Genomic DNA, 15,770 nt, shown 5'->3' with positions numbered 1-15,770 from the left:
TCATTCTTAAAGGCCCAAGTGGAAGCCACAGCTCTAGTGGAATGAGCTGTAATTCTTTCAGGAGGCTGCTGTCCAGCAGTCTCATAGGCTAAACGTATTATGCTACGAAGCCAAAAAGAGAGAGAGGTAGCAGAAGCTTTTTGACCTCTCCTCTGTCCAGAATAAACGACAAACAGGGAAGAAGTTTGGCGAAAATCTTTAGTTGCCTGCAAGTAGAACTTGAGGGCACGAACTACATCCAGATTGTGTAGAAGACGTTCCTTCTTTGAAGAAGGATTTGGACACAAGGATGGAACAACAATCTCTTGATTGATATTCCTATTAGAGACAACCTTAGGTAAGAACCCAGGTTTAGTACGCAGAACTACCTTGTCTGAGTGAAAGATCAGATAAGGAGAATCACAATGTAGGGCTGATAACTCAGAGACTCTTCGAGCCGAGGAAATAGCCATTAAAAATAGAACTTTCCAAGATAACAATTTTATATCAATGGAATGAAGGGGTTCAAACGGAACACCCTGTAAAACGTTAAGAACTAAGTTTAAACTCCATGGCGGAGCAACAGTTTTAAACACAGGCTTGATCCTAGCTAAAGCCTGACAAAAGGCCTGGATGTCTGAATTTTCTGACAGACGCCTGTGCAACAAGATGGACAGAGCTGAGATCTGTCCCCTTAATGAGCTAGCCGATAAACCCTTTTCTAAACCTTCTTGTAGAAAAGACAATATCCTAGGAATCCTAACCTTACTCCAGGAGTAATCTTTGGATTCACACCAGTATAGGTATTTACGCCATATTTTATGGTAAATCTTTCTGGTAACAGGCTTCCTAGCCTGTATCAGGGTATCAATAACCGACTCAGAAAAACCACGTTTTGATAAAATCAAGCGTTCAATTTCCAAGCAGTCAGCTTCAGAGAAGTTAGACTTTGATGTTTGAATGGACCCTGAATCAGAAGGTCCTGTCTTAGAGGTAGAGACCAAGGCGGACAGGATGACATGTCCACTAGATCTGCATACCAAGTCCTGCGCGGCCATGCAGGCGCTATTAGAATCACTGATGCTCTCTCCTGTTTGATTTTGGCAATCAATCGAGGAAGCAGCGGGAAGGGTGGAAACACATAAGCCATCCTGAAGTTCCAAGGTGCTGTCAAAGCATCTATCAGAACCGCTCCCGGATCCCTGGATCTGGATCCGTAACGAGGAAGTTTGGCGTTCTGGCGAGACGCCATGAGATCTATCTCTGGTTTGCCCCAACGTCGAAGTATTTGGGCAAAGACCTCCGGATGAAGTTCCCACTCCCCCGGATGAAGAGTCTGGCGACTCAAGAAATCCGCCTCCCAGTTCTCCACTCCCGGGATGTGGATTGCTGATAGGTGGCAAGAGTGAGACTCTGCCCAGCGAATTATCTTTGATACTTCTATCATTGCTAGGGAGCTTCTTGTCCCTCCCTGATGGTTGATGTAAGCTACAGTCGTGATGTTGTCCGACTGAAACCTGATGAACCCCCGAGTCTTTAACTGGGGCCAAGCTAGAAGGGCATTGAGAACTGCTCTCAATTCCAGAATGTTTATTGGCAGGAGACTTTCCTCCTGACTCCATTGTCCCTGAGCCTTCAGAGAATTCCAGACAGCGCCCCAACCTAGAAGGCTGGCGTCTGTTGTTACAATTGTCCAGTCCGGCCTGCTGAACGGCATCCCCCTGGACAGATGTGGCCGAGAAAGCCACCATAGAAGAGAGTTTCTGGTCTCTTGATCCAGATTCAGAGTGGGGGACAAATCTGAGTAATCCCCATTCCACTGACTCAGCATGCACAATTGCAGCGGTCTGAGATGTAGGCGTGCAAAGGGTACTATGTCCATTGCTGCTACCATTAAGCCGATCACCTCCATGCATTGAGCTACTGACGGGAGTTGAATGGAATGAAGGACACGGCATGTATTTAGAAGCTTTGTTAATCTGTCTTCTGTCAGATAAATCTTCATTTCTACAGAATCTATAAGAGTCCCCAAGAATGGAACTCTTGTGAGAGGCAAGAGAGAACTCTTCTTTTCGTTCACTTTCCATCCATGCGACCTTAGAAATGCCAGAACTAACTCTGTATGAGACTTGGCAGTTTGAAAGCTTGAAGCTTGTATCAGAATGTCGTCTAGGTACGGAGCTACCGAAATTCCTCGCGGTCTCAGAACCGCTAGAAGGGCACCCAGAACCTTTGTGAAGATTCTTGGAGCCGTAGCCAATCCGAATGGAAGGGCTACAAACTGGTAATGCCTGTCTAAGAAGGCAAACCTTAGATACCGGTAATGATCTTTGTGAATCGGTATGTGAAGGTAAGCATCCTTTAAATCCACTGTGGTCATGTACTGACCCTTTTGGATCATGGGTAAGATTGTCCGAATAGTTTCCATTTTGAACGATGGAACTCTTAGGAATTTGTTTAGGATCTTTAAATCCAAGATTGGCCTGAAAGTTCCCTCTTTTTTGGGGACCACAAACAGGTTTGAGTAAAACCCTTGTCCTTGTTCCGACCGCGGAACCGGATGGATCACTCCCATTAATAATAGATCTTGTACACAGCGTAGAAACGCGTCTTTCTTTATTTGGCTTGTTGACAACCTTGACAGATGAAATCTCCCTCTTGGGGGAGATAATTTGAAGTCTAGAAGGTATCCCTGAGATATGATCTCTAGCGCCCAGGGATCCTGGACATCTCTTGCCCAAGCCTGGGCGAAGAGAGAGAGTCTGCCCCCCACTAGATCCGGTCCCGGATCGGGGGCCCTCGGTTCATGCTGTCTTAGGGGCAGCAGCAGGTTTTCTGGCCTGCTTGCCCTTATTCCAGGACTGGTTAGGTTTCCAGCCTTGTCTGTAACGAGCAACAGCTCCTTCCTGTTTTGGTGCAGTGGAAGTTGATGCTGCACCTGCTTTGAAATTCCGAAAGGGACGAAAATTAGACTGTCTAGCCTTAGCTTTGGCTTTGTCTTGAGGTAGAGCGTGGCCCTTACCTCCTGTAATGTCAGCGATAATTTCTTTCAAACCGGGCCCAAATAAAGTTTGCCCCTTGAAAGGTATATTAAGTAATTTGGACTTAGAAGTTACATCAGCCGACCAGGATTTTAGCCACAGCGCCCTACGTGCCTGAATGGCGAATCCTGAATTCTTAGCCGTAAGTTTGGTTAAATGTACTACGGCCTCCGAAATGAATGAATTAGCTAGTCTAAGGACTCTAAGCCTGTCCGTAATGTCGTCCAGCGTAGCGGAACTAAGGTTCTCTTCCAGAGACTCAATCCAAAATGCTGCCGCAGCCGTAATCGGCGCGATGCATGCAAGGGGTTGCAATATAAAACCTTGTTGAACAAACATTTTCTTAAGGTAACCCTCTAATTTTTTATCCATAGGATCTGAAAAAGCACAGCTATCCTCCACCGGGATAGTGGTGCGCTTAGCTAAAGTAGAGACTGCTCCCTCCACCTTAGGGACCGTTTGCCATAAGTCCCGTGTGGTGGCGTCTATTGGAAACATCTTTCTAAATATTGGAGGGGGTGAGAACGGCACACCGGGTCTATCCCACTCCTTAGTAACAATTTCAGTTAATCTCTTAGGTATAGGAAAAACGTCAGTACTCGCCGGTACCGCAAAGTATTTATCCAACCTACACATTTTCTCTGGTATTGCAACAGTGTTACAATCGTTAAGAGCCGCTAAGACCTCCCCTAGTAATACACGGAGGTTTTCCAATTTAAATTTAAAATTTGAAATATCTGAATCCAATCTGCTTGGATCAGAACCGTCACCTACAGAATGAAGCTCTCCGTCCTCATGCTCTGCAAGCTGTGACGCAGTATCAGACATGGCCCTAGAATTATCAGCGCACTCTGTTCTCACCCCAGAGTGATCACGCTTGCCTCTTAGTTCTGGTAACTTAGCCAAAACTTCAGTCATAACAGTAGCCATATCTTGTAATGTTATCTGTAATGGCTGCCCAGATGTACTAGGCGCCATAATATCACGCACCTCCCGGGCGGGAGACGCAGGTACTGACACGTGAGGCGAGTTAGACGGCATAACTCTCCCCTCGCTGTTTGGTGAAATTTGTTCAATTTGTACAGATTGGCTTTTATTTAAAGTAGCATCAATACAGTTAGTACATAAATTTCTATTGGGCTCCACCTTGGCATTGGAACAAATGACACAGGTATCTTCCTCTGAATCAGACATGTTTAACACACTAGCAATAAACATGCAACTTGGTTACAATCTTATTTAACAAAAACGTACTGTGCCTCGAAGAAGCACTAAACGATTAAATGACAGTTGAAATAATGAACTGAAAAACAGTTATAGCATCACTCTTTAAAAACAACACAACTTGTTAGCAAAGGTTTGTTCCCATTAGTAAAGTAACACTAATTAAATTTTAAACATAAAAATCACAGAGCAACGTTTTAAAACACAGTCACTACATAAGTCTCACAGCTCTGCTGAGAGAATCTACCTCCCTTCAAAGAAGTTTGAAGACCCCTGAGTTCTGTTAGAGATGAACCGGATCATGCAGAAAATACAAGAGTAACTGACTGGAAATTTTTGATGCGTAGCAAAGAGCGCCAAAAACGGCCCCTCCCCCTCACACACAGCAGTGAGAGAGAAACGAAACTGTCATAATCAAAACAAGCAAACTGCCAAGTGGAAAAATAATGCCCAAATATTTATTCACTCAGTACCTCAGAAATGCAAACGATTCTACATTCCAGCAAAAACGTTTAACATGAATTAAATACCTATTAAAAGGTTTAATGTACTTTTACAGAGTAATTCCGGTGAAATACCATCCCCAGAATACTGAAGTGTAGAGTATACATACATGTCATTATAACGGTATGGCAGGATTTTCTCATCAATTCCATTCAGAAAATAAAAACTGCTACATACCTCAATGCAGATTCAACTGCCCGCTGTCCCCTGATCTGAAGCTTTTACCTCCCTCAGATGGCCGAGAAACAGCAATATGATCTTAACTACTCCGGTTAAAATCATAAGAAAAAACTCTGGTAGATTCTTCTTCAAACTCTGCCAGAGAAGTAATAACACGCTCCGGTGCTATTGTAAAACAACAAACTTTTGATTGAAGTTATAAAAACTAAGTATAATCACCATAGTCCTCTCACACCTCCTATCTAGTCTTTGGGTGCAAGAGAATGACTGGAGGTGACGTAGAGGGGAGGAGCTATATAGCAACTCTGCTGGGTGAATCCTCTTGCACTTCCTGTAGGGGAGCAGATAATATCCCAGAAGTAATGATGACCCGTGGACTGATCACACATAACAGAAGAAAATGTGGCTATTTTTGGAGTTGGATTTCTTCGTGTGAAAGTGCAAAACACTAAAATATGTTCAAATCCAGATCATAGTGTGTTGCAGTTTAACAAGAAATCTGGTTATGAAAATAGCTAGAAGGTGGCTGCCATCTTCGGCCTTTTTTCCTCACAAAACCCCAAAATGCACATCCCTACTGAAAATGTCAAATTTATAGAAAAGCTATGTAAACAAGAGACAACAGCAGCTATCAACTTTCCAATGCATATGGAGGAGTGAGATAGTCTAGTCCATGGGTCATCAACCTTGGGCCTCCAGATGTTTTGGAACTACATTTCCCATGATGTTCAGACACTCTTTAGGCTGTCTGAGAATCATGGGAATTGTAGTTCCAAAATATCTGGGGGCCCAAGGGAGTCCGACTTTAGTCCATTTGAAAGGGTTTTCCTGCATCTGCTTTCAATGCAATGTTTACTTACCAACGGTTTGCATGAAAGCATTGTCCCATTGTCAGGGTGCCAGGAATCAGACTGAGACGAGAAGTGCAAAAATAATCACACCTTTATAAATAGCAAAAAATAATAAAAAGTCCACAAGTCAAAAGCGAATAGTCAGATGAGCCGGAATCAGGAACAAGGAAAACAGCCCACCTGGTTCAAAAACCCTCTGCACTGAATAGGATCGTCTCCATATCACTGAGGTAGAGGTGCAGAACCGGACGTGCTCCTGGTAGGACTAGGTGCAGCAGCGGAAACAGGAGCAGCCATAACTTGCGGGACACTTTGGTCCAAATATGTAGTGCGAGTCAGCAGGGTTTGCAGGGCTAGTGCAAATTGATCCAAGCGGTGATCCTGTTCATCCATCCTGGAAATGATGGCAGGTAAAGGTGGATTATTTGCACCATCAGGATTCATGGCCTTTGCGTAGTCAGGGTGCCAGGAATCAGACTGAGACGAGAAGTGCAAAAATAATCACACCTTTATTAATAGCAAAAAATAATAAAAAGTCCACAAGTCAAAAAACAATCCAGAAGTCAAAACCAGAATTGGTAGTCAGACGAGCCGAGTCAGGAGCCAAAGCGAATAGTCAGACGAGCCAGAATCAGGAACAAGGAAAACAGCAGAGTCAGGAACAAGCCAGGGATCAGGAACCAGGAAGGATGTCAGGCAGCCAGGTAATACACAGGAACTCTCACAAACAGGTCTGAGACAACGTAAAGGCAAAGCATACTGAACAGAGGCCCTTTAAATAATAAGTGATGACATCACAATTCTGAGACTGCATCCTGTCTCACATGGATGATGCACACCAGTCAGGCCATAAAGGGAAGTGCAGACATGAGCAGCATCCCCCACAATGCACCATAGTCAGGAAGAGAGGTGAGTAAAATGGCTGCCAGCAGCACATGGCAAACACAACAGGGAGAAAACACTGACACCCATTAACTTAAGTATGCTGCAAGATTATGGAAAATGCACATTCTATAGCAATTGCCTAAAGCAATGTACAAACTCATTTACAGATATAGCCTTAATTTACCCCAGTCAAGGGAGAAAAGTATGATTACCATGGTTTTAACTACTTTATTACTGCCCTTATGTTAACAAAACATGCAAAGTGTTGTAAGTTCTAAAGCGATTTGGTTAATGGTTACATTATTCTACAGATACTTTAAATGTACATTCAATTATTTAATCTCCCTTCAATATAAAATGTAAAATAACAAAATCTATGCTTACCTGATAAATGTCTTTCTTTCCGGGCATGGAGAATCCACAATTCATTAAAATTACTAGTGGGGTTTTCAACTACTGGCCAGCAGGAGGAGGCAAAGAGCACCCCAGCAGAGTTGTTAAGTGTCACTTCCCTTACCCATAATCCCCAGTCATTCGGCCGAAGGGAAAAAAAGAGAACACAAGGGTATAGCGGTGCCTGAGGTTTATACCAAAAATTGCTGTCTTAAATTAAATAAGGGCGGGTCATGGACTCTCCATGCCCGGAAAGAAAGAAATGTATCAGGTAAGCATACATTTTGTTTTCTTTTCTATGGCACGGAGAATCCATGAATCATTCCAATTACTAGTGGGAACCAATACCCAAGCTAGAGGACACAGAATAAAAGGGAGGGAGAACAAGACAGGCGGGCCTAAAACAGAAGGCACCACCTCTTGAAGAACTTTTCCCCCAAGGGAAGCCTCAGCTGAGGCAAAAGTATCAAATTTGTAGTATTTGGAAAAAGTATGCAATGAGATTTGCTCCACAGATGCTTTATTTTTGAAAACCCAAGAAGAAGAGACAGCCCTAGTGTTAAAAAATGTAATTCTCTCAGGAGGCTGTTGTCCAGCTGAATCATTAGCTACCATATAACACTTCTCCACCAGAGAGAGAAAGGGAAGTAGAAATGGCCTTATGATCCTTAGGCTTGCCAGAAAAAACAACCAACAAGGCAGATGATTGCCTAAAATCTTTAGAAGCTTGAAGATAAAATATTTGGGCACACACAACATTTAGATTATGCAAAAGACGTAGCTTCTGAGGAGAAGTATTGGGACAAAAAGAAGGAACAACAATATCCTATTAATATTGTGATCCGACACTACCTTAGGACGAAATCCTAGCTTGGTATGAAGGACCGCCTTATCCGCATGACAAATAAGGTAAGCGAAATCACACTGCAGATCCGAAAGTTCTGAAACTCTGCGAGCAGAAGAAAAAGCAACAAGAAACAAAACCTTCCAAGTTAGCAATTTAATATCAACGGAATGCGTCGGCTCAAACAGAAAAACAAGATTAAGACTCCAAGGAGGGTTATTTTTTGAGATCACCTTTCGGATGGAGAGCCCACTCCCCGGGAAGAAAGGTCTTCCTGCACAGAAAATCCGCTTCCCAGATGTCTATCCCTGGAAAGTGGATGGCAGATAGAAGACAATCGTGAGATTCCGCCCACTGAAGAATGCGGGACACCTCCTTCATTGCTTACAATCTCCAAATACCTCCATCGTGGTTAATGTTATCCCCTGAGAAGATATTCCGGTTGGAAAATAATAAACCGGACCAAAACCAGTTGAGGCCAAGCTGTCAAGGCATTGAAGATTGCTCTCAACTCTAAGATGTTTATTGGCAGAGCGAACTCCTCTTGAGTCTAAAGGTTTTGAGCTTTTAAAGAGCCCCAAACTGCTCGCCAACCTAACAGGCTGGCGTCCGTGGTCACAATCACCAAGGAAAGTCTCAGAAAACATGTACCCCAATACAGATAGTCCTGAGAAATCCACCACGAGAGAGAGTCTCTTGTTAGGGGATCACTGTGGGATGGGTAGAAGCCTGAAGAGAAAGGCAAAAAGTATGGATTTTCTGCTATCCATCAGAAAAATCCTCATGAATAAGGAATCTACAATTGTTCACAGGAATAACTGGTACAAGGGATCTCTTTCCCAGATTCACTTTCCACCAGTAAGAATGTATACTCTTACTTGATTCAGGACTGGATAGGGAAGGCCCCTTCAAGCTGATATAGATTCAGCCAAACAACCAGTATGCTGACATCACAGATAAAAATATTAGCCAGTTTGAGAGACCTGATCCTATCCTGGATCTCCTCTACGGTATTTTTTTTAATTTATTATTATTTTTGCAATTTTTGAAACCTTTTTTTTTTTTTTTTTACAGACCCCCAAGACTTACACTGTTGGAAAGGTTAGACGATTACCTTTCTAACAATGGGTCTTGGGGGTCTGTAGCTGCTTAGATGCCTAAGATACAGGCTTCAAAGCAGCATGCCCCCTCCTCCTATACTTAACATTGTTAAGTATAAATAAAGTTGCGCGGTGACATCATCACGTAATTGCGCGTGACGTCACCGCGCATCATGTGAAGCCCCGGCGATGCCTGTCATTCTACAGGCACGATCGCCGGGGTAGGAGCAGCAAGGAGCCCCCAGAAATCCCTCAAGGTGGGAGAGTGCTGATGACGGCTCTGAGCCGTCATTAGCACGAGTGAGAAACTATGTGATGGCTCAGAGCCGTCATTAGCACTCAAAGGGTTAAGTAGGATTCCTTATCCATAGAGTCCTTGAAAAAGAACTATCCTCAAGGGGGATAGAGGTTCTCTTAACTATAGAGGATATAGAGCCCTCTGCCTTAAGCACGTTGCACCACAAATCACGCACGAGTCAGCAACAGGAATCTTTTTTTTTTTTTTTTTTTTTGTATTTTTAAAACAAAAAACAGAGGACGGGGAAAAGGGATTCCCAGTTTCTCCCATTCCTGAGCTATAATGACAAACATGCAATCTGGCTAGGCCCAAAATAAACTGAAGGGATAACTAAATGACATTGTTTTCAATAAAATAAATAAAAAATATCTGCAGCAGATAAATTAACATAAGCAGCCACAAGATGGCAGTTAATAGGAAATCCCTGATAATAACGAAACACTTCTTAAAAGTTGAGAAGCTAAATGGTACGCCTACAAGTGCATAAACATTTGACTGCCTACCAGGCAAAATAAAAACTGCAAGCTCTCACACATTTATTTACAGAGAATCATGCAGGCTAATACACCTACACAGAGAAACATGGTTTTAGAAAAAACACAGAATCTGAATAAAAATAAACTCAGTATTCAGCGCTATGATCTAGAACAACACTACATTATACAGAATCTAAGTGCCAAAAGCAACACTACAACCTTAAATTCTCATGAGAGCACCCACCAGAGCTTCCATAAAAGAAACTCCTTAGCTGTAGCTTGAAGTGAAGTGCGCAGATTAAAAATAGCGGCGCAAAACAATAAAAAACGGTCAGAGCTAATGGCACGAATTATTAATACTGCCAAGAAAGCTCACTCAATACTGGCAAAGAAAACGCCACAACCTTTAATGAATATGAACTTCCTACATGGGAAGGATAGATAGCTAGCAGTTGCGTCTTCTCTAGCTGAGGAGTCGCTGCTACTAAAAAGAGAACGCACTAACTGATCTGTGATAATGGCGCGAATTGCGATTGCCTACAAATGCACAGAAATCAAGACTCACTAAACCAGTCAGCGGTATCCTTATATTATCTGAAAAACCGCCGCAGAGTGAGACAAAAAAGGTGTGCATTGCGATCGCCTCCATAAGTGAGGAACATGATAGATAAAAGGAGCTAGAGTGTAGATGCTCTGTTATACCTCATTACTACCATAATAGTCCCAACGCTACTGAGGATAAAATAAAAGATTATTTTACATTTTCTCTGGTCCGCCCCAAATAATACCCTTATATTTTTGTGTTCCTGAATAAAATCGGATCATGTAGGGATAGAAAAAGAGCCTTATGACCATAACTCATTAAGTTACACAATCACCATACAGCCTGGGTTTTACTATGAAAACTGACCCCTTAACAGGCACAAACAGCGGCATAATATCCCTCACACCGGCATTAGACCAGTGAGCTGCTCAGCCACAACATATCTTAACTATAAGATATGTATGGAAAAAAAGTGACCCTTCGTGAGGATAGCAGGTCCCACCAGGTCCCGGATTATCTCCTATTCATTGTTATTTTGTCTTATAGAAATCAATATTAAAGAACTTACCCTCCAGGGTCTTCTGCTGTGGAGCAGTCACTGCAGCACCAATTGTGTCAGCCTCATCTGGTCGCTGACAGGGACCTGGAGTTACAAGAAAAAAACAGAGTAACCAACCCTGGTTTTCTATATAGGGGTAGAAATAATGTTAGCAGTTAAGCAAAGACCACCTTGCAGCCTTCTAACTGCTATAAGCCACCATTACTCACTAAAGAGATTGGCATGGACACAGCTTGACCCCAATTCTTTCTTGCAGGGAAAAGTATCCATAAAAAGATTAACACTTTTCAAACACCATCTTCGCACATCCTCCCTTGACAGAGGCAAAGAGAATGACTGGAGATTATAGGTAAGGGAAGTGACACTTAACAGCTCTGCTGGGGTGCTCTTTGCCTCCTCCTGCTGGCCAGGAGTTGAATATCCCAGTAGTTATTGGAATGAATCGTGGACTTTACATGCCATAGGAAAGAAAGAAATGTTTACAGTCACATGAGCTGCTTTCTCTGTATTACATTCTATACAAAAACTTAATATAACTATGCATTATTATTATTAATATTAATAGTAATACATGGTAAAAATAAAGGATGAAAACTTGAAATAATTTTTTTTACTTACAACATAAGGGATCCCGAATTCCTCGCACATCTCCACAGCAATTAAATCTGCTTTTTGAAATCCAATTGAACTATCCAACAAGATAAATGTCCTTTTCAAACTGATATGAGAGAAGACAAACAGTTTAACACATTAGAGAACAATAAAGCAGAACATACTTCTCATTCAAATTGGCTTGATTCTGAGGGAGAAATAGTCTCTATGCTTAGTGAGAAAGCACATGTGTCAGTGACATATGTAGGTTTGTGCTGCACTAGGCACAGGTGTGTGACACAGTGACATATGTAGGTTTGTGCTGCACTAGGCACAGGTGTGTCAGACAGTGACATATGTAGGTTTGTGCTGCACTAGGCACAGGTGTGTCAGACAGTGACAGATGTAGGTTTGTGCTGCACTAGGCACATGTGTGTCAGACAGTGACATATGTAGGTTTGTGCTGCACTAGGCACAGGTGTGTGACACAGTGACATATGTAGGTTTGTGCTGCACTAGGCACAGGTGTGTCAGACAGTGACATATGTAGGTTAGTGCTGCACTAGGCACAGGTGTGTCAGACAGTGACATATGTAGGTTTGTGCTGCACTAGGCACATGTGTGTCAGACAGTGACATATGTAGGTTTGTGCTGCACTAGGCACATGTGTGTCAGACAGTGACATATGTAGGTTTGTGCTGCACTAGGCACAGGTGTGTGTGACACAGTGACATATGTAGGTTTGTGCTGCACTAGGCAAGGGTGTGTGTCAGACAGTGACATATGTAGGTTTGTGCTGCACTAGGCACAGGTGTGTCAGACAGTGACATATGTAGGTTTGTGCTGCACTAGGCACAGGTGTGTGTGACACAGTGACATATGTAGGTTTGTGCTGCACTAGGCACAGGTGTGTCAGACAGTGACATATGTAGGTTTGTGCTGCACTAGGCACAGGTGTGTGTCAGACAGTGACATTTGTAGGTTTGTGCTGCACTAGGCACAGGTGTGTCAGACAGTGACATATGTAGGTTTGTGCTGCACTAGGCACAGGTGTGTCAGACAGTGACATATGTAGGTTTGTGCTGCAATAGGCACAGGTGTGTAAGACAGTGACATATGTAGGTTTGTGCTGCACTAGGCACAGGTGTGTGACACAGTGACATATGTAGGTTTGTGCTGCACTAGGCACAGGTGTGTGACACAGTGACATATGTAGGTTTGTGCTGCACTAGGCACATGTGTGTCAGACAGTGACATATGTAGGTTTGTGCTGCACTAGGCACAGGTGTGTGTCAGACAGTGAAATATGTAGGTTTGTGCTGCACTAGGCACAGGTGTGTCAGACAGTGACATATGTAGGTTTGTGCTGCACTAGGCACAGGTGTGTCAGACAGTGACATATGTAGGTTTGTGCTGCACTAGGCACAGGTGTGTCAGACAGTGACATATATAGGTTTGTGCTGCGCTAGGCACAGGTGTGTCAGACAGTGACATATGTAGGTTTGTGCTGCACTAGGCACAGGTGTGTCAGACAGTGACATATGTAGGTTTGTGCTGCAATAGGCACAGGTGTGTAAGACAGTGACATATGTAGGTTTGTGCTGCACTAGGCACAGGTGTGTGACACAGTGACATATGTAGGTTTGTGCTGCACTAGGCACAGGTGTGTGACACAGTGACATATGTAGGTTTGTACTGCACTAGGCACATGTGTGTCAGACAGTGACATATGTAGGTTTGTGCTGCACTAGGCACAGGTGTGTGTCAGACAGTGAAATATGTAGGTTTGTGCTGCACTAGGCACAGGTGTGTCAGACAGTGACATATGTAGGTTTGTGCTGCACTAGGCACAGGTGTGTCAGACAGTGACATATGTAGGTTTGTGCTGCACTAGGCACAGGTGTGTGACACAGTGACATATGTAGGTTTGTGCTGCACTAGGCACAGGTGTGTGTCAGACAGTGACATATGTAGGTTTGTGCTGCACTAGGCACAGGTGTGTGTCAGACAGTGACATATGTAGGTTTGTGCTGCACTAGGCACAGGTGTGTGTCAGACAGTGACATATGTAGGTTTGTGCTGCACTAGGCACAGGTGTGTGTGACACAGTGACATATGTAGGTTTGTGCTGCGCTAGGCACAGGTGTGTGACACAGTGACATATGTAGGTTTGTGCTGCGCTAGGCACAGGTGTGTCAGACAGTGACATATGTAGGTTTGTGCTGCACTAGGCACAGGTGTGTGTCAGACAGTGACATATGTAGGTTTGTGCTGCACTAGGCACAGGTGTGTCAGACAGTGATATATGTAGGTTTGTGCTGCACTAGGCACAGGTGTGTGTGACAGTGACATATGTAGGTTTGTGCTGCACTAGGCACAGGTGTGTGACACAGTGACATATGTATCTTTGTGCTGCACTAGGCACATGTGTGTCAGACAGTGACATTTGTAGGTTTGTGCTGCACTAGGCACATGTGTGTCAGACAGTGACATATGTAGGTTTGTGCTGCACTAGGCACAGGTGTGTCAGACAGTGACATATGTAGGTTTGTGCTGCACTAGGCACAGGTGTGTCAGACAGTGACATATGTAGGTTTGTGCTGCACTAGGCACAGGTGTGTCAGACAGTGACATATGTAGGTTTGTGCTGCACTAGGCACAGGTGTGTGTCAGACAGTGACATATGTAGGTTTGTGCTGCACTAGGCACAGGTGTGTGTCAGACAGTGACATATGTAGGTTTGTGCTGCGCTAGGCACAGGTGTGTGTCAGACAGTGACATATGTAGGTTTGTGCTGCGCTAGGCACAGGTGTGTCAGACAGTGACAAATGTAGGTTTGTGCTGCACTAGGCACAGGTGTGTCAGACAGTGACATATGTAGGTTTGTGCTGCACTAGGCACAGGTGTGTGACACAGTGACATATGTAGGTTTGTGCTGCACTAGGCACAGGTGTGTGACACAGTGACATATGTAGGTTTGTGCTGCACTAGGCACAGGTGTGTGACAGTGACATATGTAGGTTTGTGCTGCACTAGGCACATGTGTGTCAGACAGTGACATATGTAGGTTTGTGCTGCACTAGGCACATGTGTGTCAGACAGTGACATATGTAGGTTTGTGCTGCACTAGGCACAGGTGTGTCAGACAGTGACATTTGTAGGTTTGTGCTGCACTAGGCACAGGTGTGTCAGACAGTGACATATGTAGGTTTGTGCTGCACTAGGCACATGTGTGTGTCAGACAGTGACATATGTAGGTTTGTGCTGCACTAGGCACAGGTGTGTGTCAGACAGTAACATATGTAGGTTTGTGCTGCACTAGGCACAGGTGTGTCAGACAGTGACATATGTAGGTTTGTGCTGCACTAGGCACATGTGTGTCAGACAGTGACATATGTAGGTTTGTGCTGCACTAGGCACAGGTGTGTCAGACAGTGACATATGTAGGTTTGTGCTGCACTAGGCACAGGTGTGTCAGACAGTGACATTTGTAGGTTTGTGCTGCACTAGGCACAGGTGTGTGTCAGACAGTGACATATGTAGGTTTGTGCTGCACTAGGCACATGTGTGTCAGACAGTGACATATGTAGGTTTGTGCTGCACTAGGCACAGGTGTGTCAGACAGTGACATATGTAGGTTTGTGCTGCACTAGGCACATGTGTGTCAGGCAGTGACATATGTAGGTTTGTGCTGCACTAGGCACAGGTGTGTGACACAGTGACATATGTAGGTTTGTGCTGCACTAGGCACAGGTGTGTCAGACAGTGACATATGTAGGTTTGTGCTGCACTAGGCACAGGTGTGTCAGACAGTGACATTTGTAGGTTTGTGCTGCACTAGGCACAGGTGTGTGTCAGACAGTGACATATGTAGGTTTGTGCTGCACTAGGCACAGGTGTGTGTGACACAGTGACATATGTAGGTTTGTACTGCACTAGGCACAGGTGTGTCAGACAGTGACATATGTAGGTTTGTGCTGCACTAGGCACAGGTGTGTGTGACAAAGTGACATATGTAGGTTTGTGCTGCACTAGGCAAGGGTGTGTGTCAGACAGTGACATATGTAGGTTTGTGCTGCACTAGGCACAGGTGTGTGTGACACAGTGACATATGTAGGTTTGTGCTGCACTAGGCACAGGTGTGTCAGACAGTGACATATGTAGGTTTGTGCTGCACTAGGCACAGGTGTGTGTCAGACAGTGACATTTGTAGGTTTGTGCTGCACTAGGCACAGGTGTGTCAGACAGTGACATATGTAGGTTTGTGCTGCACTAGGCACAGGTGTGTCAGACAGTGACAT

The 15,770-nt window shown here is 44.0% G+C and overlaps 1 protein-coding gene across 3 annotated transcripts in view; it reads right to left on the bottom strand.

Moving 5' to 3' along the window:
• The window catches only part of GTPBP8 (GTP binding protein 8 (putative)), a 56,113-nt gene that overhangs the window by 14,752 nt on the left and 25,591 nt on the right, over positions 1-15,770 (bottom strand). For all 3 annotated transcript variants that reach the window (XM_053705887.1, XM_053705888.1, XM_053705889.1), the window contains exon 5: positions 11,497-11,596. In XM_053705887.1, the coding sequence (XP_053561862.1) occupies positions 11,497-11,596 (100 nt within the window). The remainder of the gene's footprint in view (positions 1-11,496; positions 11,597-15,770) is intronic.

Source organism: Bombina bombina, chromosome 3 (genome assembly GCF_027579735.1).
Source record: "Bombina bombina isolate aBomBom1 chromosome 3, aBomBom1.pri, whole genome shotgun sequence".
Lineage (NCBI taxonomy): Eukaryota > Metazoa > Chordata > Amphibia > Anura > Bombinatoridae > Bombina > Bombina bombina.
This window is presented reverse-complemented; position numbering and strand designations above follow the sequence as displayed.